General features: G+C 45.2%; 1 protein-coding gene across 4 annotated transcripts in view; it reads left to right on the top strand.

The window, feature by feature from the left end:
• The window catches only part of TMEM266 (transmembrane protein 266), a 126,400-nt gene that overhangs the window by 44,760 nt on the left and 64,496 nt on the right, over positions 1-17,144 (top strand). For 2 of the 4 annotated variants that reach the window (XM_025271603.3, XM_006044404.4), the window contains exons 2-3: positions 12,273-12,405; positions 15,197-15,385. In XM_025271603.3, the coding sequence (XP_025127388.1) occupies positions 12,368-12,405; positions 15,197-15,385 (227 nt within the window). In that variant the 5' untranslated portion in view covers positions 12,273-12,367. Of the gene's footprint in view, positions 1-12,272; positions 12,406-15,196; positions 15,386-17,144 lie in introns of those variants that run through there. The other 2 variants (XM_044932806.2, XM_006044405.4) reach the window with 2 other exon arrangements.

Here is a 17,144-nt window from a genome sequence, read left to right as displayed (position 1 = left end):
TTGAATTGCGGGGTAAAAGAGTGCACATTAAAATAATTCTGATAAATATATTGTCAAATAACGTTTCAGCAAATTTCCAACAATTTTCACCTCTATCAACAATGGCTCAGACCATAAAGAATCTGACTGTAATATGGGAGACCTAGGTTCAATCTCAGGGTTGGGAAGATGCCCTGGAGAAGGAAATGGCAACCCACTCCAGTATTCTTGCCTGGAGAATTCCATGGACAGAGGGGAGAGAGGAGCCTGACGGGCTACAGTCTGTGGGGTCACAAAGAGTTAGACACAACTGAGCAACTAACACACACATATATATCTCAGTTATGTGCGTGAATGGCCATTTTCTCATGCACTCATCAGTACTCAGTTCAGTTCAGTCTCTCAGTCATGTCCAACTCTTTGCGACCCCATGAATTGCAGCACGTCAGGCCTCCCTGTCCATCACCAACTCCCGGAGTTCACTCAGACTCACGTCCATCGAGTCAGTGATGCCATCCAGCCATCTCATCCTCTGTCGTCCCCTTCTCCTCCTGCCTCCAATCCCTCCCAGCGTCAGAGTCTTTTCCAATGAGTCAACTCTTGGCATGAGGTAGCCAAAGTACTGGAGTTTCAGCTTTCGCATCATTCCTTCCAAAGAAATCCCAGGGCTGATCTCCTTCAGAATGGACTGGTTGGATCTCCTTGCAGTCCAAGGGACTCTCAAGAGTCTTCTCCAACACCACAGTTCAAAAGCATCAATTCTTTGGCACTCAGCCTTCTTCACAGTCCAGCTCTCACATCCATACATGACCACAGGAAAAACCATAGCCTTGACTAGACGGACCTTTGTTGGCAAAGTAATGTCTCTGCTTTTGAATCAGTACTAGGTATTATAAATCATTCCTAGTCCATTAGGAGAAAAAATGGTTTGAATTTACGTGTCTTTGCTTACTGATAATGTGGATCCACTTTGCATCTGTGACTTTTATTTGGTTTCTGGAAATCACTGCCCCAGGAGCCAAACTCCCTTGACTTCACTCAGAGTGAGGTCATGACCGGATTCTCTCCACTGAACTGGAAGGACATCCTGTCCTATTAGAAGTGGGACAAAGGTCACCCTTCAATTCCTGATGGCTCCCTGCGTCCCCTTGAACAGCCACTTCGGATGAAGCCCCTCCAGGTTGGGGTTGATCCTAGTCTCTTCCGTGTTTGGACCTGCCCCTGCAGGTACCCCTGAGTAGGTCCATGTCATTTACACTTCTAAGAGTGTGGGTGGAAACATAGCAGGCTTAACTTAGATATAGTTCCTGGTCAACCAGATAAAAATCATTAGTAAAGGATAAGAATTTTAGCAAAGTCGCTCTCTTTCTAACAAAGTATATACAAAGAACTAACTCATTTGAAAAGAACCTGATGCTGGGAAAGATTGAAGGCAGGAGGAGAAGGGGATGACAGAGGATGAGATGGTTTAATGGCATCACTGACTCAATGGCCATGAGTTTGAACAAGCTCCTGGAGTTGGTGATGGACAAGGACGCCTGGCATGCTGCAGTCCTTGGGGTTGCAAAGAGTTGGACATGACTTAGCACCTGAACAGACAAACAAAAATATCCATGTGTGAGGCTTCCCTGGTGGTTCAGATGGTAAAGAATCTGCCAGCAGTGCAGAAGACCCAGGTTTGAGCCCTGGGTCAGGAAGATTCCCTGGAGAAGGGAATGGCAACCCACTCCAGTATATCAATATATAAGTTAGTGCCTAAAATATGACTGGAAACTATTAGAAGGTGACACCAGAATTTCCTGTAATCCCCCCTCCACTGTGGTGCTCTTCCATCCTCATTCCCAGGGAAGTCAGATCTCCTTGGATAGATCACAACTCATAACTCCTGGAATTGGACAGGAACCCAGGAACTGGTTATGTGGCTGATTTAGTTGGGAGGGTTAGGGTTTATGGCACAAGGAAGAAAACAGAATCCTCAGGGCATTAACTGTTCTGAAACAACTCATAGAAATACTGTAACAGGGTAGTTCCTAAGTCAACTAAGTCTTTCCTTGTGGTGCAAGGATATTTATTGCTATTTTTGGTTTCACCCTTGTCCTCTATTTTCACTCCAGTGCTCCATGGGGGCAAGGGTATAATTAAGCAAGTATTTGGACTTATCTGGTCCACAGACACCCTCAGCAGCTTGCAAATAATTAAGACGTTCCCTTAAAAGGGAACTTTCAAAGCAATCTTGTTTTAACTATTAAAATATAAGATATATAGTCTTTAGCCCAGTCATCTCACTTCTGGGAATCTATCCCATACAAATAAAAATACTATAATGAAATGTATGCAAGATCCTTATTGCAGTATTTTTCACAGGGCCCAAAAACTCTGAAACTGCCTGTCAATAGGGATGTTCGTGTGTGCTAAGTCGCTTCAGTCGTGTCTAGCTCTTTGTCACCCTATGGACTATATAGCCTGCCAAGGCTCCTCTGTCCATGAGATTCTCTAGCCAAGAATAGTGGAGTGGGTTGTTATGCCCACCTCCTGGGGGTCTTCCCGACCCAGGGATTGAACCCACGTCTCCTGTATGTATATTAAGGGAGGGCAACAGTGAGGCAGGTGAAGTGGGCAAATGAAGGGGAAGTGGGCAGAAAAGAATACACATGCCACTAAAGACATGAATTTTATGATAAGCAATTTATATAGTTATGTATTATACATGTGTATGTGTGTGTATATATATGTATATGAATTAAGAAATTAGAAAAGTATAGATCTTTCTCTATTGACAAGAAAGGATTTCCATTCTATATTGCTAAGTGATAAAAGCAAATTACAGAGTTGGTTTTATTTTGTTAAACACAAACCCCCCCAAAATTAGCTTATATCTGTGAGTACACGCTTACATAATTCTGGGCAAGGATTTCCACACCTGGGTGTTAACATAGGACCTCAGGGGAGACGTGGAGGGTTACAATGGAGGCTGGAGAGAGGTTATCTTTAATATACATATATACAAAGATGTATACGAAAATATACATCTTTGCTACATCTGGCCAGTCCCTTAAGGTGGATTGTAAATTTGATTAGAAACACAAGACTAGATGCCAAGATTGATTCCAAATTAGGTCATGTGGTTACGTATAACAGTGCAGGCTCACCTTATCAGCAAGTGACTAAAAGACCAAAAGCCGTTCATTTACAAGCCAGATATTGGCCATGAATGCTGCTGCTAAGTCGCTTCAGTCGTGTCCAACTCTGTGCGACCCCATAGACGGCAGCCCACTAGGCTCCTCTGTCCCTGGGGTTCTCCTGGCAAGAATACTGGAGTGGGTTGCCATTTCCTTCTCCAATGCATGAAACTGAAAAGTGAAAGTGAAGTCGCTCAGTCCTGCTGGACTCTTAGCGACCCCATGGACTGCAGCCTACCAGGCTCCTCTGTCCATGGGATTTTCCAGGCAAGAGTACTGGAGTGGGGTGCCATTGCCTTCTCCATGGCCATGAATAGTGAGAAGAAAATCAGAATAGCAGGTCAGAGGCTCCTAAATGGGCAACTCAGGACTCGGGCTTCTGTTGAAGAACTGTGCACAAAAAGAAACACCTATAAAAGAAAGGTGAAATAATAAAACCTTTGTATCATGGTGAAGCATTTTTGAAACAACATGTTTAGTATAAATTTCGGAAAATTTAAATAAAATTGTGCTTCATTTAAAAATATATACATATGTGTCTTTGTATTATTTTATGTGTTACAGTGGACATTTATCTATAATGTATCAGTGATCTGTTACCACAGTAATACCACATAACAACCATTCCCAAAACTTGGTGGGCTTAGAGAAACAAACCTTTCCTAACAGATGGCTGAAGGAAGAAGACTGTACCTGCCAGTGTGAGTGATATTTATAAGGAAGTTTACAGCTTTCAAAACACTCCTTTGTAATGTTTTGTTCTTCTCACCTCTCTGAATTTTAATTTCTATCTGTGCATCTGTCTTATCACTAGCCCACGAGTTTTCTGAGTGTCTCTTTTATCTTGATAACCCCAGTCTTTGGTATACTTCTAGAGGACACCAGGTGCTAATAAATGGCTAAAGAATGATTTTGGAAAAACAAAATTTTTATGTAGGTCATGGGTCTGTGGCTCTGCAGTTTAGGCTGGGCACAGCTGTGTGACTCTTCTAGACTTGACTGAACTCACGTGTCTGGGGTGGGCAGGTGCGGGCGGCTATTGGCCGTCCTTGGCCGGGGTGATGGGCGTGCTGGCTGTCATGGAAACGTGTGAGCGAGAGGGCAAGCCCAGTCACAGGAGTGCTTTCTTGTTTGCTGATGCGGTCATCAGGGTTCTACAGAGAAGCAGGAGCAACAGGATATATATGTGTGCATGAATGTGTTTCTCTGTGTGTGTGTGTGAATAAAGAGATTTATTATAAGGAACTGGCTCATGGGATTATGGAAGCTGAGAAATCCAGACCCAGTAAAGCCAATAGGATAATTTTGAGCCTGAGTCTGAAAACAGAAGGCTGATGCCCCAACTCACAGTCAGTAAGGCAGAGAGAATTCTTTCTTACTAGCTTTTTATTCTCTTCACGCCATCTACAAATTGAATGAGGCCCACCCACACTGGCGAGGGCAGCCTCCTTTACTCAGTCTACCAATTCAGATTTTAATCTCATCTAAAAATATCCTTTTAGACACACCGAGACACACTGTTTAACCAGATAGCCCCTTGTGTGTCCAGTTGACATATAAAACTAATCATCACAGTTTCAATCTATGTTGACAAAGCAGGTCACGTGGCCAGCCCCAGCGACAGGTGAGGGGGTAATAAGAAGCTATGTGACTGTCCTTGTCCATCTGGGCTGCTGCTGCAGAATGCCATAGGCTGGGGGCCTTCTTACAGTTCTGGAACCTGGCAAGTCCAGGGTCAAGGTGCTGGCAGACCTGGTGTCTGGTGAAGACTCCCCTCCTGGTTTGCAGTAGGCGGTGTTCAGGTTGTATTCTCAGATGGCTAAGAAGTCATCACTCTTGTGTTTCTTGTTATTAGGGTGCTAATCCCGTTTGTGAGGATTCCTTCCCCATGACTTAATTACTTTCCAAGGGCATTACCTCCCAATACCACCAACATACGAGTTTTGAGGGACCCATTCAGTCTGTAAGAACAACAAAAGAGGCATTAATACAGGGAGAGTGAGAATGGGGTCATTTTTGCATCTTACCATGGATATACAAAAAAGTACTACAAAAGTATTGAAGAAAGAGGATTCCCCCCCCCTCCCCATTTATCAAAGAATTGTCTGGTGCCATGTAGAATTCAATAGCAAAATTAATCATATCCAAGTTCTTAAATCTTTTAGTTAACACCATGTACAGCCAAAGATTTCTTCAGAGACTTGCAAAGTCTTACTCTTAAGATTTGCTTGACTAGAACGGGGAGGGGGGATGATAGGGGTCAGCCACTGCAGCCTTCGCTCATTGTTGTCAGTTCTCTAAATCGTAGATACTTGAGTTCCCCAGGAGCTCTGCAGAATTCTGGAGGGAAAATGATCTCAGGCAGCGGGTGAGGAATCCCTACTATGGGACGTCTTTTTCTGCCCAGACTAGCCAGGGGCAAGGAACCACTGGATCCTTTGTTCCATCAGGGACAACTTAGGGAAGTGCTCATTAGGAAAAAAAAAATTTGGGGGGGAGCAAGGGAAGGATTAGAATGATGGTCCTCTTTATTTTCTTCTCAGAACATGAGAGTAATTTCAGATCTAGTTTAGTGTGATCTTGTTTTGTGTGTCCCCTGCTTCATGATATTGGTAATAGTTGAGTGGCTGCATTATTTGGTAAGTGGAGAAGAGCAAAAGGTAGAAAGTAAGAGGGGTCCACAGAAGACTGGGCCACATCTAGAAAAGAGAGCCGCCATGGGCTCCCTGCCTGCTTGTTTAACTGCTAAGGACTGTGCGGTGGAGTGGAGAGCAGAGTGAGAGAATGCTCGCAGACATGATTGATTTTCTTCATTTTCACTCCTTGTTAACAGAGCAAGGTACAAATGGGTCAAGGTAACAGCAAGGTTGACCTTGTGTTGCTGTACACAAACCTTTGTTTTTTAGAGCAAGAAACAGCCTCCTTCTGGGGGTGTGGAACATTGTATCTGTGAAAGGTGCCTGTGCTCAGCGGCTTCTCCCTAGGAGTAGGTTCTGCAGCGTGCTTGAGGATGTCAAAACTGAACCCCACACATACGCTTTCTAAATAAAAGAGCCCTGAGGTTTGGTAAGAGCACATCTTTTATCTCTCCTGCCAACCAGTTACCAACACTTTGAAGACTCGGGAAACTTCCTTCAGCAGAGCCTCAGAACCATCTCAGAAGTGTCCAGACCTGGTCTGGCAGACAAGTGGTTATATACCAGACAGCTGCTTCCTGCTTCTTGCTTGCTAAGAGAACTGAGGTTCCTTTATGGTAACAAAATGCCCAGGTCCTAAAGGATGAATCACAACTGGTCTAGGATCTCATATCGCCCCTTACTCCCTTGGCCAGCTGTGTATTGTCCTTGGTTCTTTTGCAGCCATATGACCTAGCTATGCCCAAGAGACATTAGATGTTGACTAGAGGCCTTGGAAAGATAATACCAGCTAAATAAAAGACCAAACTTCGTGAGGAGAAAGCCTTTGATTGTTTCTTTTTGGTAGGAGCTAGTGTGAGGATGTGCAAGCCGGAGCTGCAGCAGCCATTCTGCAACCACAAGGCAACAGATATGAATAATGTATCACTGGAGGAATGAGGGAATGCCAAGATACAAAGAGCTTGAATCCTTGGTGATATCTTTGAGCCTCTGCCTCCAGGCCTCTTGCTATGTAAGATAATTAAAAGTCTTTACTGCCTAAGTCACTGTTAGATATTTTGTTACTTGCAAATAAAATTATTCCTAACTAATATAGCATGTCATCTTCAGCCTGGCCAGGATAGGTTTTGCTATTTCACCATACTAGCTTTGTGTGCAAAATACACAGGGATAAAAATCCCTTCTATAAATTACCTCAAGCCGACTTTCTGGTACAGAAGATCAGAGTGTGATCTGTGGATCAGCAAATCATTATTCTCTGGAGTTTTTTCAAAATATAAATTCTCAAGTTCCCATCCCAGACATACTAAATTAGAAACTTTGTGGGTAGGGCTATCAATTTGTATTTACATAAACCTTCATGGCAATTCTGGTGCAATGGAAAGTTTAAGAAGCACTGATATTGAGGGTCAAGTGCAGTGGCCGCATGTCAGAAACAGCTGGGGAACTTGAAGATTCTCAAACTCCACCTGCACAGTTCTGATTCAGCATTTCTGCAGTGTAGCCTGTGAATTTATATGTCCCAAAAGGCCCCCAGGTGCTTTGCAGTAAAAGCAGGTTTGGCAACCAATGGAACGCAGATGAAAGCAGATCATGTACGCCACGGGGCTGTCACTAGAATAAGAGATGAGGAGGAGACTTAGTCGCCCCTGGGGACAGGTGAGCCAAATTACGGATTTTCTCACCTGGTAGGTAAGGGAACTGACTACTTGTTTTTAGAAGCCTTTTTCAGCTCTAAGATTCCTGGGATGCCAACTTGAACTTGGCAGGTTTGGCTGGAACAAGCCAATATGGTTTTGGCAAATTACATAGACAGACTCATGAGCAACAAGTGGAATGGACTGGAATTTCCTGAAGTTTAAAAAACAGCCTTCCTCCCCACTGCTGCCAGACCAAATAAATCCAAAACAGGTTTCCTCTTCTGCTTTCCCAGGTTATGAGACAGCAGGTTTGCACTGCAGATGTTCATTTATAGAGTGCTAGACTACACCTGCTTCGTGCTAGGCTTGTGCTTTGGGCGTTATTTCATTTGGAAAATATTATTTTAAAAAAGCATCATTTTAAGGGATCTTGAACTGTGTTACTTGTTAAGGTTCTAAATCGCTGAAGCAGCCTACTCACTGTCCATCCAAATAGGATTTTAACCCTCTATCCTGCCTAATCTTTGCCTGTACTGGAGATGCCAGTCGTTTCTTCCCCATCCCCACATCTCCTTTCAGGAACTTGCCATCCCGTTTCCAAGGAGCCTGCTCCCCTCTCAACCCCTCCTGAGTGAATGTTTAAATCCGTAACACTGTGAAAAATAAACAACCACCACAAAACCCCTCACTGATCGACTTTGGAAGATTATTTTGAAAACCAATAAATAAAGGAGGGGAAGTTAAGCATGTATCCTTCCTTTTCTATATGAACTGTACCTTAAGCTAATCTAATAGTTGACGAGGGGGAGTGTGTCTTCATAGAAGCTGAGAAATGAAGACAGAAAGATGAAATCATATGATCTTTTTGCAAGCCCTAATGAATTAATGGGATCTAGGAACCCATCAATGGCTGTTATGTCACAAAAGAAAGAAAAGACATTCTGTGTCTCTGAATGGAAGTCATGATACCGCTTACGAAAGTGAAAAAAAAAAAAAAACAACTGAAGGTGATCTTATTAAAGCTTATAGACTAATATTTATAGGAAATACAGAGGGCAGAGGAACATGTTAAATGAAACCAAAGAGAGATAATCACCATAATCTAGACTATGGGAAACTTCATGGGACAAATGACCCAGTTGTTCCAACAAATTGCATGGGAAAAAATCCAATACTGTAAAGCAATCATCCTTTAATTAAAAATAAATAAATTTTTAAAAATTGCATGGGAAAGAAGTGAGATGGAGGGGGAAGCCTACAGATTAATTAAGAATCATATGAACCAATCATAATGTGTGGGCCTTGTTTGACTCCTGATTCAACAAACCTTAAAAAATGATAGGAAAAATAAGGAAATGTGAATAATTCCTGGATATTTCATAATATTAAGAAAATACTGTTGATTTAATAGTTGATGATAGTTTTGTGGTTGCATCTTTTAAAGGAAGCCCTTATCCTTATGCTTAGGGTTACATATTGAAACATTTACAGATGAATAAAATGACACCCCAAATTTCTTGCAAAATAATCATGAGGAGTGAGAAGGGGCAGTCTACAGAGAGAACTAGACAGTCCCTGTGCTGTTAACTGTTGAAGCTGGGTGAAAGATAACTAGAAATTCACTCTACAGATCTCTACAGCTCTATATATTTGAAATCTTTCTTTCTAAAATGTCTTAAAATTTTTAAATCATTTTTATTTCTATTTTTTAAATGTCTTATATGGGTCATATTAGTATAGTAGTTCATGTTTATTATGTATAAATATAGATTTGTCAAGTTTTACTTGTTCATCATTGCTAAGGATACACAAACATTGGGGGGGGGGGTTGTGTATTTTACACCTGCATGCCCAACTGTACTGGAAGGTCCGTGGATGCAAAGATCTTCCTAGTATATTCTCCAGAGAGTTAATATCTTGAATAGCATGCAAAGGGCTCACCTGCAAATACAGCTTGTTAAAACACCATTCCAGAAGGTAGGGTTGCCCACCTGGACTCCTGTTTGTGGACACCTCCATCCTGACTTCATTGTCAGTGGAGGATGGACAGTCCACATGACCAGGTCTACCACTGGGAGGAGTTGGTTTGCTTGAGGCTTTGTAGAAAGAACTGAAAAGATTGAGACTGACTCAATCTGTGCTATGGGATGGAGAACTTGATATATTTACTGTGCAATTAATACTACAAATGCTACAGGAGAGTTCTCATGTTTAAGTTCAGGCCCTCCTTATGAAGGTATAAAGTAAGGTGAAACCCCCAGGAAGGTGTGGCTGCAAAACATCTGTCCAGATTCTCCTTGCTGTTGTCTCTGACTCTTGCTCCCATGCTTTGTTTTGCCCCCCAAAACACCTGGTGTGAAAACAGTGGTCTCTGTATTAAAGCTCTTCTGGCTTTATTTATTTATCCTTTTCTTTGGCTGCAGTGGGTCTTTTTCTCGGCGTATGAACTCTTCATTGTGGCACGCAGGATCTAGTTCTCTGGCCAGAGATTGAACCTGGGGCCCCTGCATTGAGAGTGCAGAGTCTTAACTACCAGACCACCAGGGAAATGCCAAAGTTCTTCTGATTTTATGAAGCTCTCCATCTTTCTCATTTCCAGTTGCTCAAAGTTCAGATTTCCCAAGATTTCCTCAATTTCCTTTACCTTGAGTTCTGACTTTTCTTAGTTACACAGAACGTGAAAGCACTTCCCTGCTTTGCAAATTTACCATCAATCCTCTAATATTTTTCACTCCAGGAGCACCTTTTCCTTTGGCACCATGTGACAATTCTGTCCCTTTGTTCCTTGAGAGGTGAGTTTCAGGATTGCATGGCTAAGTCATTCAGTCAGGTCCGACTTTTTGCGACCCCATGGCGTGTAGCCTGCCAGGCCCCTCTGTCTGTGGAATTCTCCAGGCAAGAATTCTGGAGTGGGTTGCCGTGCCCTCCTCCAGGGGATAGTCCTGAACCAGCGAACCGCATCTCTCTCTCACATCTCCTGCATTGGCAAGTGGGTTCTTTATCACTCGTGCCACCTGGGAAGAGCTTCAGGATTGGGAAAGGATATTCATCCTGGATTGATGTCTTGTAGGAAAACCAGTTTGCAATTGGAATGTAACTTATGAAAGGATCAGCCCTTTGAGTAACTTCCCTTTTAAGTAGTGCAAAACCGCCCCAAACCTGGGTCTGTCTCCTCGTCTGTGTACATTCTGTTACTCTTTCCCAGACTTCAAGGTGGTACTATAGTATCTGTTTGTAGAAAAGTATATTCTATTTACCTAATCCAGATTTTAAGAGGAAATCTTACACTCAGACATCCAAATGCTTTGGAATGTGCTCAGATTCAACAGACTGTGCAGTTTAAATTTATAAAACAATAGCTCTGTTGATAAAAGCCAACAGTAGATGCCAGGCACTATTCCAAGGGTTTTACATGCATTAACTCATTTAGTTAGTTCTATTATTATTCCCATATTTTATGGGTGGAAAAAATGAGGACAAAGTTTATTATTAGAGACATAGCACAACGTATGGGAGAACACACAGATAAAGCTTATTTATTTGAGGCAGAAATATACATCAGGAGAGGAGTATGGGTATCTTGAATGAGGGCTGCAGTAAGAGGTGATTTAAGTCCCATAGCAAGCAGGGGTCCCCAACTGATAGAAATGGGGCTGCGTGGCAGGAGGTGAGTGGCAGGTGAGCAAATGGGGAGCTTCCTCTGTATTTACAGTCACTCCCCATTGCTCACATTACCACCTGAGCTCTGCCTCCTGTCAGGTCAGCTGTAGCATTAGATTCTCACAGGAGCACAAACCCTAGTGTGAACTGTGCACGTGAGGGATCTAGGTCATGTGTTCCTTAGGAGAATCATCCTCAAACCATGTCCCCCACCACCCCGTGGAAAAACCATCCTCCATGAAACTGGTCCCTGGCGCCAGAAAGGTTGGGGACCGCTGTTACAAAGGACCGTCCTTCGGGTCTTTGTTTATATTTGGCCACTTATCTTCTCTTTTCACACCTGACTGGTCCTAGGACCCTCTCCAACATGTGTGCACAACTTTTTGCTAAGATGGATCCCACTGCAGAGGCCTATGGGCTGTTCACACTTATTATGGGGTGGTGTCCCCTCCCCTTTTGTCCCCCAAGGAGCCTCCCTGCACGTGTGCCGACAGGGGAGTTTTCCTTGACCTCAGGAGTAGTCTTCTTATCTCTTTACTTCAGCAGAGCTCAGTTTCCACCACTAGCTTTGTCGTTGGAGTGTCTGGGTGAGAACAAAGCTTCAATTTTACTCTTCTTGACAAATACCAGCTGACCAGCCCAGGGGCCCATCTATCTCATACCTCATGACCACAGGCAGCTTGGCTTCGAGGTGTGTGACCTCTCTCCTGGAGAGACCCAGTTGGGAAGAAGAGAGGGAGGCCTACAAGAGTAGAGAAACAGCCTACCAGAGGAGAGGGAAATCTTGAGAGAAAGAAATATGTGGGAAAGCCCTTGAGATTATTTTAGACAAACCTAATTTTTGAGATTCCTAAAGCTGAAGTATATAGAGTTACCCTTGTTTTTACTTGGCTATTTAGTAGAAAGAGCTGTGGTCCAACCTGGCTCTCTGCCATCTCTGTGTGATGCAGAAAAGTCACTTTGTCACTCTGGGCCCATTTCTTCATCTCTAAAAAAGAGAGAAATCCCGTCTGTTAGTATCTGCTGTAAGTAATGATTGGAATCTGTTCACTGTTACTTTGAAGGGAAGTCTATCTCAGAGAAAGTTCTAAGGGCTTCCATCTTTAGATGAGCTTAGGAAGACTCTGGTTTGGCTTCTGAGTGTAACAAATTCCTACTATTCAATTATTTGTTTGCAGGGTACCACATTCATATGTTTTTGTAGAACTCATGCTTGGAAATGCTGACGTCAGGCTTCAAGACAGCTGAGCCCCACTAGACACCAGGAACACCCATGGCCCTGGTTGCATCTTTCAACATGACCAATCCACAGTAAGTAGCATTGGGATCTGCTCTCTGCGGATGCTGAGTTGGTATGTTGGGATCAGGGAAACAGCCAGTAGCTCCTTCCCCAGCCCCGTAGAGATGGAGGGGGTTCCAGGTGGTTTTGTCCTTGAGCCTGACATTAAAATAACTTGTTAAAATCTACTTTTTCTCTGAGTTGCCTCACTCATGTCATCTCATTTTTTTAATTCTAAAAGGCAGAGGAATTCTGCAATCCAAAACAGGTTGTAGGGACCTGCCTGGTGGTCCAGTGTTTAAGACTCTGTGGTTCCATTGCAGAGGACATGGGTCCAATCCCTCATCAGGGAACTAAGATCCCACATGCCACACAGTGCAATCAAAAGACAAAACAAAACTGGGATTGTAATCCCATTGCTAGTCCAGTGGAATTACTAATATCCCATTGGCCAAAACAAGTCTCTTGATTGAATACAGCATTGGAGGTGGGAAATATACTCTTCCTTTTGATGGGAAGCTGCAGAGTCACATGGCAAAGTGAGGGGTGAAGAAAGGAACCGCTGATACATGTTGTCCACCATACTGTTCTTCTTACCCAAGACCAGGGACCAGTCCCAACACCCAGACCTTTACTCCCCCTAAAGGAGGCCTTGTCTCCTTCTGCTGAGAGATGACCACGTGAGGAGAGATGGTGCCGGGCCATGGTGCTATGACCATAAGCAGGAGGGGGAAAGAGAGCCAGAAGCAGCTTATCTCACACTTCTCAGAGCCACATCCTGTTGATCTCAGAAACTCACCCCGGCCCTGCACGAATGTCCCATGGATCAGAAAGCCCCGGTTCAGCAAGCCATAGTTTCCAAAAGAAAAGAACAAATTCAGCCCAGTGTCATCTACTTTTGGGGGAACATCTGGAGGAGCCAGGATTCCCTCATGAACAACCACACTTCTGTTCCAGCTGTTGAGAAACTCAGCAGCTTCACACCCCGTGACTGTTCTGTCTGAAGATCTTGAGTCGTTTTGTAGATGTCACACCACGATGAGCACTATTATCCGTGCCTTGACGGGGGGCAAAGAGCTAAGGTTTAAATAAGTCCCACAAAAGAGAACTGGGGCACTGGAAATTCCTGGGTGAATTCAGGCAGCTTAGGCCACCAACCTGTGGTGCTCAAGAAAGATCCCTCTTTTCCCTCAATTATCTGGATGATTCAAGCAAAAGAGAAGTAGGCAGATGCAGCTCTAGACTTTGTGGATCGCTGCCACTGCGTATTATTGGGTAGCTTTCAGTAACCAATAATCTTGGCAGTTGACAAAGCTTAGCATTTAGAACCGTCCAGCCCAGTGTGGGGACTTCTCAATCCAGAGCCCCTCCTGCCTTTTCCTCTTCCTCGTACCCATGTCAAGGTCATAGAGAAGGGATGGCACCTCTCTTTCACCTCGTCATGCCTCTGCTGGGGAAACGGAAGCCCCAGAATGTGGAGGCCCACAGAGGTTAGCACTGGAATCTGCACTCGAGCCCAAGGACAGTTTAACACAGACTAGGCTGTCACCGCAGCCTTACCACTGGCCTCTCAGTGGTCCCTTGGATAGTTCATTCTTACTCCTCCTCCCTGTTTGGCCAGAGGCATAAGACCCAGCCCCTCAGATTCTATGGGATGAGCTAGGCTCAAGGATTTGTTGGGGAGACCAAAGATGGCACCCCAGGAGGTGAAAGCAAAATGATCCAGCTTACCATCTCTTCACAGGGTAGCTGTTGGGATTGGGAGGAAGACTTCTTACTTACCCAATACACCACAGGATGTGTATGTCCCCTTTCCTATTGATGTCGTTAGTGACCTCCTGTGGTCGCTGGAGGTCACAGCCGCAAATTCCTCCACCAATTGCTAAATACCCTGCTGGGTTGCTTGATAACCTGTCACAGGAGGTGGCCCTGCCCCTGGTTGAGATGCTCTGTAATGATAACGGAGTTGTGGGTTATTTGCAGGGCCCTTGGTGAGTCTGACAGTAACCTAGGATGAGATGCACAACCTCTCAGACATTTGATCTAGTGACCCCCGTTTCCTACTCTCAACCTTAATAAGGGACCTGTAACAGGACCTCATTGGAAAAGACCCTGATGCTGGGAAAGATTGAGGGCAGGAGGAGAAGGGGACGACAGAGGATGAGATGGCTGGATGGCATCACCAACTCAATAGACATGGTTTTGCGTGGACTCCGGGAGTTGGTGATGGACAGGGAGGCCTGGCATGCTGTGGTTCATGGGGTCGCAAAGAGTTCGACATGATTGAGCAACTGAATTGAACTGAACAGGACCAGTTTGAGTAGGAATGGAATGGCACCCAGGACGGCAGGCCCATCCTGTCCTCATGGCCTGAAGGCTCACTCGGCCCCTCCAGATCGGCCCCCCAAGCACCAGCAGTACATCGCTCACATCACAGTTGTGAGCAAACACCTCACTTCTCTATTGTGTCCAGATGGTAGGACCATTACAAAGAAACCCGGGAGACAATTTACAAGAATATATTATTCCAACATAAAATCCGGTGACTGAGAAGCCTAAAAGTCTTAAGTCCTGGCTGGGTCTGGGTCTGTACCTGCCCCCAAAGCTCATGTTTTCAGATGTGAGCACGCTTCTGCTTTTTCCCAGCTGGTGAGGGAGATGGCACGGGCGGTGGGATGGCCCGTGGGGAGGAATGGAACCTCACCCTCCGTTGCCCTCCTCCAGCACAGCAGTGATCCCATGCCTACTCGTCTCCTTGGGGAACGGAAACGTCATTTTTTGCTTGGGGGATGACTCTGTCCTGTTGCCGTCCTCCCCCCTCAGGCCTGCCACAGAAAGAGGACTTTCCGAAGTTGAGATCATCTCCCAACAAGTAGACGAAGAAACCAAGAGCATTGCTCCCGTGCAGCTGGTGAACTTTGCCTATCGCGACTTGCCGCTGGCTGCTGTCGATCTCTCCACAGCGGGCTCCCAGCTCCTGTCAAATCTGGACGAAGATTACCAAAGAGAAGGGTAGGTGTGGGACTGCTGAGTAGCTAAGAAGTCTGTCGCATAAACTCCCCAGGTTTCCATGGGTACCTCCAGGGAGGCAGCCTGAGATGAGGGATGCTACATAGTCAAGAGACCAGAAGTTCACATCAGGCCACATAGCCCCTTCTCCTCAGATGTGGTTTCCTCTGAAAAAGGCCATGGGAACAGCAAACATCAGTTGCTGGTGGACAACTCATTAAGTGAATATTTGCTTGGAACTCAGGTCATTACACTATTTAAAGGCTGTTAAACTCCTTAAGGGCCCATACAACTCCCAATCTGGACACCTAAGAACTGGGAAACCCACAGGATAAATGGGTCACCCAGGGGGTCAGAGCCCATAAGGAATGGATTTAGACTGAACTTTCCTTATATTGGGCTTCCCACGTGGCTCAGTGGTAAAGAATCAGCCTGCCAAGCAGGAAACACAGGTTCGATCCCTGGGTTGGAAAGATGCCCCCGAGAAGGAAATGGCAACCCACTCTGGTATTCTTGTTTGGGAAATCCCATGGACAGGGGAGCCTGGTGGGCTACAGTTCATAGGATCACAAGAGTTGGACACAACATAGCAACTAAACAGTCCTCTCTCACCAGGGACAGGATCAGGAAGAAAGCATTCTGTGTGCAGGAGCGTGCTAAGAGCAGAAGGGAATTTAGCAGCATTCAGCCAGGAGCTTTGCAGGCCTTACCTGCTGCTTTTCTGGTGGCCTCTGATACAGGGAGTGGCCCCTGCCTACTTTTATTTAGCTGTTCAATCAGATTGGACACCTGTGTTCAATCTGGGCAGGGGAGACACAGCAGTGACACCCTCAGTTTACATGGGGGAAGCTAAAGGCCAGGAACAGGTCCTGGGGTCACAGTGGGGGTCCAACTTTCCCCTGCACCACCCTGTGGCTCTTAGATACAGGCTTTTAAACATTGGCCCCGAGCTTGGGACCCAGTTGTGGGCTATTCTCCTTCCCTGGGTGCCGCCGGTAAATATTTTGGAACATGCCGACTGCTTTGAATATAAAAACTAAGTAAGGGTTGCCAGGTTATTTTAGAAGCAAATGAGAAACCTTAGCTGCAGTTAAATTTGCAGAGCTTGGATTCCCTGCCCGTATTTACGAAGGGGCTCCTGGCCTTCCCGAGGTAAATTGCCTAATAATTGTGAAACCATACACCTTGTGCAAAAACTTCACCCCAGTGGCTTTCTCTGAAAATGTAATTTTCTCCAAGGACTGTGCTTAGAGTCAGCAGGACACTGGAAACGGATAGGCAAACGGGTTGGAAATAGTTCGGGGATAACTCGCGGACGGTGGCGCCATCCTCCCGGGCACGGGCTGCACGCTCTGACCATAGGGTCTTCTCCGGGTCTCCAAGTCCTCGCCTCCACCAGTGACATTGGCGTGCGAGCCTTCCCTGAGCACCCGGTTCCCGTGTCACTGCCCCCTGGCGGTCAAAATTGATATACAACCTGGTATCCTTCCCTCCGCGGTTCTCATGGACTCATCTCCCACCTCACCTGCGCCAGCGTTAGGTTCTTGGTTCTTAGGTTTCTGAAGGCAAGAAGAGGGAAGGATTCTAGAGGGTTCTGGTTCTGAACCACGTCCACAGTCTGCACCCTGTGGGCACATGCACTGCAGTGGTCCAGGCCATGGGGTACCACTCCTTAGCTTGAATTGGAGAAGGCAGTGTCCCCGCTTTGTCATTCCATTTACTTCTGAATCAGGCTCCTGCAAGGTTTCTTCTGAGCAGGGAG

This window comes from Bubalus bubalis, chromosome 20 (genome assembly GCF_019923935.1).
Source record: "Bubalus bubalis isolate 160015118507 breed Murrah chromosome 20, NDDB_SH_1, whole genome shotgun sequence".
Lineage (NCBI taxonomy): Eukaryota > Metazoa > Chordata > Mammalia > Artiodactyla > Bovidae > Bubalus > Bubalus bubalis.
This window is presented reverse-complemented; position numbering and strand designations above follow the sequence as displayed.